The following is a 14,139-nucleotide window of genomic DNA, read 5'->3' as shown; positions in this document are numbered from 1 at the left end:
CCATGTTTCTGATGATCCGACAGCTTTTCATTCTAAAACGTTCCACTGATACCTATTGATCCACTAATAGTTTTTGAATGATTAACAAGAAAACAAGCTCAAGGCACATCGAAACCTGTCTCTTCCCTTGAATGCTTCCAGTAGTGACTGGTGATTGAGTCTAAGAAAATAAAATTATTTTGGTTGGCTTGTTAAATTATTCTCAAATATCTTTAAATTATTTGACAACTTTTAATAAGTGCCTAAAAAATTTTCTTTTCAATTATTGAGTTTTTCTGTGGAGTTATTCACAAAACTAATCAGAGATATCGAATCATCAAGCACAACCAAATAAAAACACAAATCTCTCACAGGCTTAACCCAATGTAATTGTGCATAGTTTATTTCTTTTTAAAAAATGACTTCAAAATAATATAGCCAGAATCAAAGCACTCCATTCATGCTGTTTTTGCAGGGACTACTTTAAAATATCAAACCCTATGCACAGGCACAGGAACTATCAACAACAATAGCATCATCAAGCACCTCCTCACTCCTAAACAGAAGATATCCAATCGTAAGACCCACCACAACTGCCACAAACACCCCTCCATTGAAGGACATAATTGTCAACATCAACAAAAACCCTATTCCCGACTTCACACCAAACAGAATAGCTTTCGCCAACTTAACCTCCAATCTCCTTCTATCTCTGGCTATACCCCACAGAAACGGAACCTGGATCTCTGTTGGCCTCCGATCGCGAGTGACAAGCTTGAGATGGATGAGCCAATTCTCAAGATACTGGTAGAATGCGGCAACCACGAGACATGCAAATAGACTGAGAAGGTAACACATCCAGGAATTGGTCTTCCACGAATCAATCAAGATTGTCACCTTCTTACCCCAGTAGAAGGTCATGTTCATCATTTTTTTTTTCTCCCAACAAAAGAAGAAAATAAAGTTTTCTTTCCTTAGATTTGGAGATCTTTGTTTTCGTGTTTTAAGTGTTAAAAATTCATAAGGGTATCAACTTTCCAATGCTCAGGTAAATGAAAATCTTCTCCTTAAAAATGTGGTTTATAAATCTCTTTTATATATATCAGCGAACACACAACGTCTGTGTTACGTGTGTTCGCCCTTTTCTAATTTTCAAGAAATTTAAGATTAATAATAAATATATAATTTTTAAAATAATTGTTAAATATAAAATAAAAAAATATATAAAAAAAATTTAAATAATAATTTAAAATAAAAAAAATTTATAGAAAAATAATTAAAAATAAATTATTTATAAAATAATTAACTTTTAAAATAATTAAAAATAAAGCAAATATTATGAAATGTGAAAAAAAATAGATTATATATATATATATATTATATATATATATATATATATATATATATATATATATATATATATATATATATATATATATATATATATATATATATATATATATATATATATATATATATAACCAGTGACCTATATCTTATAAAATGTATATTGGATCACCCATCTGAAATATTAGGAGATAATATATAATATAAAAAATATAAAATATTACTTAGTATTTGAATAACTCAGATATTCAATTATAAATATGTTATAACATGTATACATATGTACTAAACTGCACATAATCAATAATCAGATAACATATAAAATATTAGGAGATAACATATAAAATATTACTTATCTTCAAGTAGCTCAAATATACATCTGTAAATATATTACAAATATACAAAGATCTATATATACTAAACCTCATGAAATCCATAATATCTGAAATATTAGGAGATAATATATAAAATATTATTTAGTATTCCAATAACTCAAATATTATAAATATGTAAATATGTTTATGTACTAAACTCCACCTGATGGATGCAACTAAGATTCTTCATATTTCTTGTACAATTAGATAAAAAATTTCATATTTTTTATGATTTTTATAATTGTTCGTGGAGAGATTTTATATGATTTAATATGGTGCAACTCTAAACATAGATTCTTCACTTTTTTTGAAGTAGTAGCAATGATGATTAAACATCAAACATAAAAAACCAATATAAATGTACCTATAGTAGTTATTGCAGATACCAACTGTATGTAAAAGGAAGATACCGATTGTCACTAACTACAGATAATCTAGGTAAATTTTTTAAAAGAATTGATTTTGTGTCTACACATTATATAACATTTAATTGTAGACAGATTATTCAAATTAAATCATCTTCACATAGATAATTTTCTACTTGAAATTTAAAACAATTGGGAAAATATTTTTAAATTAGGACTCACTCAAGAATTTTGGGACCTAAAGGCAATCTTAAGCCATATGAAGCCAAAGTTGTTTAAGTGAATGCTATTTGCAATTCTTTCAATTTGAACTCCATCACTGCTTATCAACTCCACATTCAATTTTCAAAATCAACCAACATCAAATGAACACACCTATTTGCTAGGATTGCATGAAATCAATTAAACAAAGCAAAGACATGGAACTCACATCAAAGGATTTACTCAAGAGTTACTAATAATATAAAAATTCAATCTATATAATAAATTTATGGTTTTGTTTTATATTTTTATATGATGTTACCCTCCAACTTAATACTTCACACAATTTCACTTGACAAGGGATTGCACTTCTTTGAATTCATGCATGAACTAATTCAGCAGATTCCAATGCCTCTGACTTGTGCTGTTTGAATTGAATGACACCGACACAAGCTAATACCTAATCAACTTTGCTTCAATCACTGCACAACAATGTCGTTTGCACTGAGAGAAATCCAATTATTGCACCGAACAGACTTCAATTGCGTGATGAACATCACAGTATCACTGATCAAAGTTGCTTCAGCTGCTCAAATTTCTGCACCGCTTGTTTCTTGATCACTACCACATACACCGTTTCAATCCTTATTGAATTTTAATGGACCGATTGCTTTGTTTGAGTTTTGTTTGAGTTCTTCATGTTTTACTTAATAAGCTGTTTCATCGAATGCGTGCGACAATTGTTCACGTAACAGGAAGAGTGAATCCACACCAAGGAAGGTGTACCTAAAACAATTTCACATGCACTGTTTGTTTAGGTTATCATGATTCCAAACCAAATCACATGAAAGTGGGATAAGTATATAGAGATACAATTTTATATGCATTATACAACTTTGTACTTATAATTTTTTTATCTCTTTGGTGCGTATTCTTATGTTATTACAATAACACTCATGGTTAGTCTTAAAATTTGAATGCATGGGCATCTTGTAACTATTATATCATCTGTGCTTTGATTATCTTAGTGTCCTCATACTATGATTACAGATGTTTGGTGATGTTTTTATGCTCTAACATTAATAGCTTTCATAGGATGAGCATTTTTACAAAGGAACTGAGTTTTATTTTTAAAATTTTGTTAAGTTTTTTCAAAGATCAAAAAGACTTTTAATTCTTATTTCATGAAAGCATAAGCAGCTTTGATCTCTTTTAACCTTTCACACAAGGTTTGATGTTTGTGAAACAGTTTCAAGAGCTTTAAACTTGTAGGCTTTGATCACAAATATTTCTATAAGTTTGATGTTTTTAAAACCTTAACTATTGAAAAAAATCAAAGAAAAGCAAACTGACTAAATTGACAGTAACATGTTTTCTTGTTTTTAATATTATTTGTCGCAATAAAAAAAATGGAAAGATTGTTAAAGGCATGAACAACCTAATATAAATAGATAACATGTTATCATAAAAATAATGAATTGTTTTATATAAGATTGCATTTACCAATAAAGAATTGGATATATGATAGCAATTTTAGTGAAAAAAAAAGTTATTATAGTGATAAATTTAGATACCAATTTGAGTGATAAAAAATAATTAGTTACTATCGTTACCAATTTAAATATCAATTTACAAAATAAAAAATTATTGTTTATTATAATCATTACTATTATACATTGAAAATTATAAATGGTTTGTAAATCGGTCTCTAAATTTATTTTCCAAAATTTTGACTACAAAAAGAATTAATTTCTAAATTGATATTTAATTTTTAATTTTGTAAATTTTTATCTAAATTAGTCAATATGGTGACTAATTAATTTTAGTCACTAAAATTAATATTCAAATTGATTATTATAACTAATTATTTTTGTCACAAAATGAAATTAAATAATGTATGTTAGGAAGAAAACAATGAACACCAATGCTATAGATACAAAGTTTGGAAGATAATACACATAGTCTATCCAATAACATAAGTGACTAAACATATTGCAAGGGACAAGATGTCCTACAAATCTAAAACAATACTAGATGCTTTGCAAGTACCACAAACTAAGTTATTGTATTACTAAAGAGGGTTATTTATTATATTAATCAAATATCACACTCTGATCCGTATCGGCATACCGTATACTAAATATGTACGTATATTTACTCCCAATTGCAATGTACATGCATACTAATAACATAATTTTTGTGTGGCAATAAAAGTATCGGAAGCACTTTTTATTCTAAAGTTTAACTGCACATGTAAGTAAAGCCTCTTAACTGGAACTGCTTACATAAACTAATTTATGTTTTTGGTGTTAAATACAACATATTAAGTTTTGTATTTTCAAAAAAAAAGTATATATGTTTCTCAAATTATGTAACATGTGTATTATTTGTACAAATATGATAGATTAAAATTATATAAAGTATATAAGTTTTACATGGATTTAAAATTGATGTAAAAAATTTGGATTTTACATAAATTCAATGACTAAGATGTAAAAGTAATCCATATACAAAGTCTATTATTTACATTATTTATGGTTTGAATTGATGTGAAACTTGATATTTTTTATCAATTAAAAATACGAATGATGTAAATGTTAATTTAAAAACATAGTTTTTTTCTTTTAATTTTCCTTTTGAAAAAGAAAAAAAAAAACACAATAGCAAGGTATAATTGCTCAACCGTTAAATAAATATGCAACCTAATTTCTTAAAAAGTTTATAAATTGTTAATTTGAAGTAAAAAGTAAGTTCAACATAAAGGAATTGACATTATTATTTTCATGTAAAATTTTGTCTAATATTAGTGAGTATATTAAATTTGTTTCTAAAAGTACTCATGTATATTATTGGACATAGATGATGTGATTCTTAGTGCAGAACATAATTTCGGCCATGATTAAAGATAACATCTTCCTCAATCATCTCAAAATTTTAGAACAAGGGAAGAATAGGAGAATGTCGGCCACCTCGACCCTTTGTAAGAATAACTTATAAACAATATAACAAGTTTGAAAAGGTTTCTTATTAACCTCATATTACAAAATGATAAAATATCATGAAATGATACTTCCATTACAAATGAAAATTCATAATGAAACCCCTCAGCAATGTAGGAAATAAGCAACAACTATCTACTTTAAATACACCTCTTTCAGCAACAATGCAAACAAAATAATGTTGTTTATTAGGTATAAGAAAAAAAAGTTAAATACATATTTTGTATTTATTTTCATTTAATTGTGTCAATATAGTCATAATATTTGGTCTCTAACGATAATGAACAATGATGGTCAGGTGTTATTTTGTGATTTTTTTTCTATTTTTTTTTCTAATTTTTATTAAATTTTTTTAATTTATTTTTAATTTTTGAAAAAATATCCACATGTTAACCCAATAGGATGCCACATGTTAGAGTTAATGAAATTTTTAAATGAATTTTTTTTTTAATTTGGTAATTTTTTCCTAACATAGTTTAATTAATTAGCAGTGATGAACAGTGATTACCAAATGTCACTTCTTAGTTTTCTCTCCCATCCTACATTCCAACTCAGCCATATTTAATGTTATTTTTTCTGATATACTGAATGAAATTTATTATTTAATGCAACATTGGTACAGACAAAAAAGCCTGGATAGATCCTTAAGGATGTCAATGTCTGCTTGACCCGACGAGCCGGCTCGTCAAAATACGCGGGTCACGTTTTCAAACTTGCAACTTCTCAATGGGACGGGCCAACTCGACCTGCAATGTGCGGACCTAATGTATGTCAAGCCTAAACGGATCGGACCGATCCACATTGTCATCTATAAATCCTCAATTTCATTTCTTAAATATTTTCTCGCTTTAAGATCTATAAAATGAAAATATTCAAAGTTGGTGCTAGTTAGTGTGAGATCCTCTATTAAAGTTGAGTTGGATGGCATGACACATGCAGAGAAGAAAGTAAAGAAAAAGGGATAAGATTTGCATGGTTTGAATATCCTTATCAAAAGGGTCTACCATTTTCATCAAGTACGACTTCTTTTTCATTCTTCTTCTTTCCAGCTACCATGCCATTCCCATATAATAATACCACAAGTTTTTCATGTCATCCATCATTATATTTGTACCCTCTTTCCCACTATATTTATTTTATGAACCACTCCTATCTCAATTTATTTCATTTCATGTCTACGTATCTCATGAGATTTTGTTCCATGTGAATCGTTTTGTTTTTATCTTTTATTTTCAGTTTTTAAGCAATTATTTCTAGTTCTAATTGTTCGGACATTATATTCATAATTATTTTAATTTTGAATTTTAGTTAATTTGATTGTCACTTGCTTTTTTTGGTCATACATTTTTTTTATATATATAATTTCTATTGGGTTTTATTTGATTCAACATTTTCCAGGTTTCAAAGTGAATATATAGTTTGTTGGATGTGTATCTTATGCTATTTTCTACAATTTTTTAAAAATTGAAATAAATTTGCTAAATTTATGTATATATATATATATATATATATATATATATATATATATATATATATATATATATATATATATATATATATATATATATATATGGTTTTCTTATTTTTAATTTGGACTTTTGTAATAGAGATTATAAATTTAACAAGAGCTTATAATTAGACTCACATGTAAAAATGATTAGATCGTATATAGACTTAATAAGCTCTAATTAGGGAAACAAAATTTATTTTATTCTTCAATTTTAGAATTTGTCTTTCTTTTTTTCTTAACTTTTAGACTCTCTTCATTTTCTTCTATTTTTTTCGGGTTTTTCATCTTTTGCCTATGAAGAACTAATTCTTGAAGTTTACTTTATGGAATGAAGATAATACAACTTGAATTAAATTTTGCACCAATCGTTTATCATCATAACTTAGTTCTTCTTTCTAATTTCATATTTGTCACTTTACGGTTGTAATTTGTGTTTTTGATTTCATGAATCAGACTAGGAATTAATTAAATCATGATTTGATAACTATTTTCCAATTATATAGAATGATATTATGATAAAAATTATATTTATGGTTCCATGGCATTTGTTTGATTGAATTAATTAATAATCCTAGCTAATTGTTTAAATTTGGATTTTAATCTTTCTAGAATTATGACCAGAGAAATTGTATGATATCTTATCTATGAATTATTTTTGTTTGTTTGTTGTATTTCATTTGCAACTAAAAAAATAATTTGTATAGGAACAACACTAAAATTTAAATACTATATATATATATATATATATATATATATATATATATATATATATATATATATATATATGTGTGTGTGTGTGTATGTGTGTGTCCTTTGAAAATTGACCAAATTTGTACTCTATATTGCAAAACTCCACTGAAAACTTACATGTTTTGATTTCAAAACTTAGTTTAGAATTTCCAATATGTACATATAGGACCTAATAACAAAGTTCAATATACCAAACCAATTTGTATACCCAAAATTGGATTGACCCGGCTTACTTTGGGTTTGGAATTTTAAGACCTACTTAATATATATTAAGATATCTAATTTAAAGGAAATGTAGAATGGAAAAGTATTTTGAACATGTTCATATAAATAAGTTTGTAAATAATCCATTCTTCATGTCAATCTAAATTTCATCTCTAGAAATATAAATTTATAAAAAAAAATATAAATATAAATTTCTCTCTAAGATTCTAGGTTGTCAAGTAATCTATTTTCTAAACAAATTTCATCAATGAGGAAACAAAAATGGATAGATCAAAATGGTCCGATCTAAGTCTTGATTTAGGTAAGTTTTACCTTTTCTACAATGAATCTTGTCTTTTTCATTATTTTCTTATATTTTGAGGAGTTATATACCTTAGAGGCCTTGATATACTAGAAATAAAATTATAATGATGATTTGATCAAGGGGAGATGTTGGTTGTGCGGGACTTGAAGCTTTGGAGTTCCATCAACTTATTTTAAATGTTTTAGGGATCCTAGAGTTGTTTTACTTATGATGCACACTACTTTCATGTTAGAGGAACTAATTAATTGCATTTATGTTATTTAAGTTGATGTAGATGTGTTGAAATATGATAATACGAAGAAGTGAAGTTATCTAGAATTATAGTATAAAAGAATGAGCATATGTTTAACTATATTGGAGGTAGTGTCTTTTTATTTTTAATTAAGTCATCCACATTAGTATGAAAATCAGGTTGTTTTATTTGTTGAAAACGTGTTTGGGAGGGTTATAACTGGTTTGAATGGTTATATGATTACGTTGTGTTTTCTTTTTTCTTTTTTGTGTTTTTACTAGTTTCGCTGTCAAGCTATTGCTCAAACAATGCTTAAGTGGTGACTAATCATTACTTGAACTAGACAGTGCTTCTCAATGAAAAATGAATCTTGTCCAATTTATGGCTTGCGACTTGAGTGAGAGAGATGTCAAAATAATTCTCTTTATTTTTTGGTACTCTTATCGCTTAAGCGATGGAAAGTAAAACTTTTGGACAAGGTCGTAGAACTTTGTGGAGTATGGAACAAGTCATGTCACTTGAGGAACCAAGTAGTATTTAAACCAAGGAGAGTTGTTGTTGATTCTTTCGTCTCTAAAGTTGGTCATTAAGGAGATAAAAGGGTGTTTAAACGAAGAAAGTGACCAAATCAATTCTTCTCTTTTGGAATTAGTATCACCCATGTGATGTGAAGTCCTTCAAACACAAAATTATTTTCCTATTTAATGAAGATAGGTTGCTCAAGTGAAATAGTCTTGCTCAAGCGACATTTGTATGATTGGTTGGTATATGGTGTTGTTGCATGTATTTATATGCATATATAATTGATTATGTACATGTATTAATAAACTAAAAGAGATGTATACGACACTACTAGAAAAATAACAAATAGTGACAGAAAATTTAGTCACTATTTTCGGTGACTAACCGACTAAAATCGGCCACTGGTTGAAATAGTGATTGATTTAGTGACTAAATCATAAAAATAATATTTGGTCACTAATTCGATTGTTGATAGTGACCAAATTTTTTAGTCATTATTTAGCAGATTTCTAGTAGTGTGAATATATGTAATGGTATCTTACCTGATGAATGCATATACATGTTGATGTATGGTGTGTGGGTGGACCTAGAATGGTATCATGATCTATAGTGATCATGTGTGGGTACCTAGGATAATATTATGGTTATGGTATTAAACCCAATAAATCATTAAGGAAATAATACATTTTGACTTCACTGATAATCTAAATCAGTATAAATTAAGATATCAGGTGGTAAGGTGTTAAGTGAGATTTATGCACAACTTTGTAGAGTAGGTGTAATGAACCATCTTAACATAAGAGTTAAGATGGATTCCAATATTGTTTTTTATCGGTCAAGTGTTAATGAGATGCTTATGAATATGCATGCTAAAATTTTATATATATGGTCAATGGATATACATTGGTGCTTGTTGCCTAGGTACCATAAATGGTATCATAACCTATTATGGTAGTGTATGGATACCTAAGATGTTAACATCACTTTCATGATAATTTGCATCACATAGATTAAGAAATCTAGCAAGGAGAAGTTGAAATGGATTCATGTAGATCTAATCTTGATGTATAAGAGTTGAGGTGCATTATAATATTAATTTTGATGCATCAAATGTTAATATTTAATGAGACATACTTAATATAAGTCTTAGATATAAACATTTTCCTTTATACTATTGGAGATCATGTAGTCTTAATATAATTTAGTTTAGTTTATTATTGTGACTTTTTGAATTGATAATATCATATGTGATGATATGAATGATATATGTATATATATATATTAATTATGATTGTGGCAATTGATCTACTCTTACATTGTATGCTACATAATAAGAGCATGCGAAAGATATCATAGATAGAGTTAAAGATATTATAGTTATTTCTAGTGTTTTTTTTTAGTTTATATTTGACAACATTTTTCAAAAATAATGTATACATATAAAAACATATATCAACTCAAGTAAAACCTGGAATATTACAGAAATGATCCTTAAGTTTGTTTACTACCTTGTTAATTATTTTCTAAATATATAAATACTTGTGTATTATTAGGACTCAAAACCATGATATTTTAGTAGATTAAAAGATATTTCGTATTACTTGACAAAAAAGAAAATATTTGTTGTAGAAATATTTCTAAAACACTTTTTAGTTTTTTATTAGTTATTTCAACCCACCAAATTTTATCTGCTATTAGTCATATCCTTATATAGTTATTACAAAAATCAACTTGGAAACCAAAAATGGTTACGTTATAATGGGTCAAAATTGAGTTTACAAGATAAAGGTATAACATGCCTTATTTAAAATATTGTCTTCCAATTTATTAAATGAAAGTGGTTAAAACATAAAGTATCAATCTTTTTCAAATGAATGGTGGATAGCCGATTTACCAATGTTATTTTAAGATAAATACAAGATATGAATCTTTTCAAGAAAGATTGATATTAGTAGTTTGAGGTTTTCATGTGCGATTAGATGTCACACCTTTCTTCTCCAAAAGATTTTATTAGGAAACCACTAGGTATAAATATTGGATATAATTTGTGAAGATGAATTATGAACAAAAAAAAAAAGGGGGGGCTTTCTCTGTTCATCAGCCACGATAATCTTATTTATTATTGTTCGAACTTTAATTTATTGATAATAACGTTAGCTTAAGGATAGTGTTGCATTATAAACATTAAAATCATTTTCTTAACAAATAAATATTAAATTTATAACTTCTTATATTCCATACAGATTAGTGTTAATAATATAGTCCGTGACTCATTATTTCTATTATGTAAAATTAATTAAATACTTTAAAATTAAAAGAAATCTAATAAAGAGTGTATTATGAACATTCCCATATATACAATACCCTCAGCATACTATGCTTACGCAATTGATTCATATCTGAAATAATATTGCAAAAGTAGTATTTCGCCATATACTGTTATCCATTTAATAATTGGTATAGAAAAAAATATATTAAAAATTTGTAGTATTTTACAAATTTTATATATTAATAATTAATTTTTTTTTCTTCATAAATATAGAAGAATGTCCTCCAGGGAACTTTTCTTTCTATCCTCTCTCCCACGAATAGTTCTTCTTCCCCTCAATGACTTCCTTTGATTAATTATTTTGAAATGATTAAAAATTAAAATAAAAACTAATTGTTTAAAAAAAATGACATCGGCAATAACACATGGAAGAAAATTGTGAATATTTACATTGAGCAAAGTGTGAGGTTTGTTTTTGATTGAATTGGTTTTTTCTTATCATCGAAAAATATAACTTGTTTAAAGTATATTAAATTTTTTAATCGTTACTATAAGAAAATCTTTTATCAGTTACCAATTTTAAGAATAAAAAATAATTAGTGATTAATTTAAAAGTCAATTTATAAGTTAAAAATTATTAATAACTAAAATAATTTCTCAATTGATCAATATAATGAATTGATCTTTATATTGGTCACTAACATTAACTAGCTTTTAGCTACTAGAAAAATTGGTCCCTAAATTTACTCTCATATTAGTGAACAATTTATATACAAATTTAGAGACCAATTTTTTCGGTAACAAAAAACTCGGTTGCTAATATTAGTGATCAATTTAGAGACTAATTCATTATAGTGCCCAATTTAGAGACCCATTTAGAAACTATTTTATTAATCAATAACTTTTAGTTTATAAATTAGTATCAAAATTGTCATTATAGTGACTAATTATTTTTTACCACTAAAATTAGTCACTAATAAAAAAAATTCTTATACTTAACTATACAATTTCCTAAAAAAAATTGACGAGGAAGAAGGTTAAGTTGATAGAGGTAGAAACGGTAATTTCTATAGAGTATGTGTTTTACATAACTAATTAACGTAATATCACTACTAAAAATTCTCATATTACATGAGAATTTTTGTGCAAATTTGTTAAAAAAATTTGCAAGAAAAGACTTTTTCCTGCTATTTTTTATAAGAATTTTAATTAGCAGGTAATTTCTTCGTGGGTAATTATTTCCTACAAAATTATAAAATTCGCAAGTATTTCTTACAAAATTTGTTGCGAAAAGTGTTTTATACTAAATATTTTGCAAAACAATTAGCAGCAATTTCCTGCAAATTTTTTTTCATAACAAAATTTACAAGTATTTCCTACAAAAAAAATTTTCAAAACAAAATTGGCAGAAAATATGAGTTTTTGTAGTAGTGTATTTAACATTTGAGCTTGTTAGAATTATGTAAAATATTTTAATTACTATTTGACGACAAAATGTATTCATAATTGAATTTATGTTGCAGAAAATGAATTATATATTACACAAAGACAATTAAAGATGTTAGAGATCAAAGAACTTCTACAAACTTTTTTTTTCAAAGTTTGAATAATATAATTACTTATTTATGTTTTAATGTTTATTTATGAATATTCAGAATTTTAAATTATATTAGTTTGAGATTGTTTTTAATTTTATATATTTGTAATTTCTCTCAAAACATAAAGTAAATTCATTTTTCTTTTTGCCTTGTTCGGATCGCAAATCTGACAACATCGTTAGAATCAACCCACCATGTTTCTGAGATATTGTCTGCTTTGGAGCTCACAGTTTTGTCCTTAAAAGGCATCTCAGAGGGTGAAGCGGAAAATAAGTATTTAAACTGCACCTGACCTTGATTCTTAAGCGATGTGAAACTATTGGATGTACCGAAACATACATTTCCCAATAATGAACATTAAAAAAAAAAAACTTATTGTACATTACAATCATATAATTGGTAAAATTAAGTCTTTGAGTTAGTTATGTTCTTAATTAATGTTAAAACTTTTATGACATGTGAGCATTATAAGAGGCATATTGTTTTTCTATATTAATAATAAATTAAGACACTCCATATATTTAAGTGGGTAGTATACGAATTGGACTTTAGGTATCAATGTAAATATCTCCTTTAACTAGGTAATATAGGTTACAGTTGCAAGTAAAACATAACCTATAAAAATGCGATAACATTTTTAAAATTATTGGCGATGTATAGGCTACATATTAGATAAAATTGTAGCCTATATTTTGAGTGTAGAAATGGTAGCTTATACCGAGGCAATAAGGGGAGTTGTAGCCTATATTCATATATCTAGAGTATAGGTTATGATTTTCCAATGAACCATACCTTCTGAATAGGGTTAATTTCAACATTTTTTATTTGGGTTTGTCTCGACTCTACGAATGCCTTTGTTTCCATCTTCGGTACGAAATACAAGGTTTTCTCTCTTGTTTTCTTCTTCATTTTCTTCCTTTGGTGTGTCTAGGTTCGCGAATATCATTTTCTTCATCATCTGAGTTTAACCACATCTTTTGAGTATCTTGCGTCAAGTTTGCAAGTTCACCATTGGAGGTGACCATCACCAAAGACAAACCATAGTTGTGACAGAGGTTAGTCCCCTAATTTTTTTTTATAAATTTATATAAATTATATAATTTAAACTATTTTTTTTAATTTTAATATATTTTATATATTTGACACCCAAAAAATTTTATATTATAGATTTTGGCACCCCTAAAACATTTTTTGAAGATCCACCACTGACCATCGACCATGTTTAAAAAACTCTTGTTTTCACTAGTTTTCTCCTTACTACTAATTTTTTTTATAAATTTATATAAATTATATAATTTAAACTATTTTTTTAATTTTAATATATTTTATATATTTGACACCCAAAAAATTTTATATTATAGATTTTGGCACCCCTAAAACATTTCTTGAAGATCCACCACTGACCATGTTTAAAAAACTCTTATTTTCACTAGTTTTCTCCTTACTTTGGCTTGGTTTTCTTGT

At 26.7% G+C, this 14,139-nt stretch overlaps 1 protein-coding gene across 1 annotated transcript; it reads right to left on the bottom strand.

Moving 5' to 3' along the window:
- Positions 1-355: 355 nt before the first annotated feature.
- LOC114195567 (copper transporter 5.1-like) lies at positions 356-1,106 on the bottom strand. Its single transcript, XM_028086085.2, has one exon. The coding sequence runs from the start codon at positions 907-909 to the stop codon at positions 478-480; it is 432 nt and encodes a 143-aa protein (XP_027941886.1). The 5' UTR covers positions 910-1,106; the 3' UTR covers positions 356-477.
- Between the last annotated feature and the right edge of the window lie 13,033 nt (positions 1,107-14,139).

This window comes from Vigna unguiculata, chromosome 8 (genome assembly GCF_037176805.1).
Source record: "Vigna unguiculata cultivar grain cowpea cultivar isolate G323 ecotype 2 chromosome 8, ASM3717680v1, whole genome shotgun sequence".
NCBI classification, from domain to species: Eukaryota; Viridiplantae; Streptophyta; class Magnoliopsida; order Fabales; family Fabaceae; genus Vigna; species Vigna unguiculata.
This window is presented reverse-complemented; position numbering and strand designations above follow the sequence as displayed.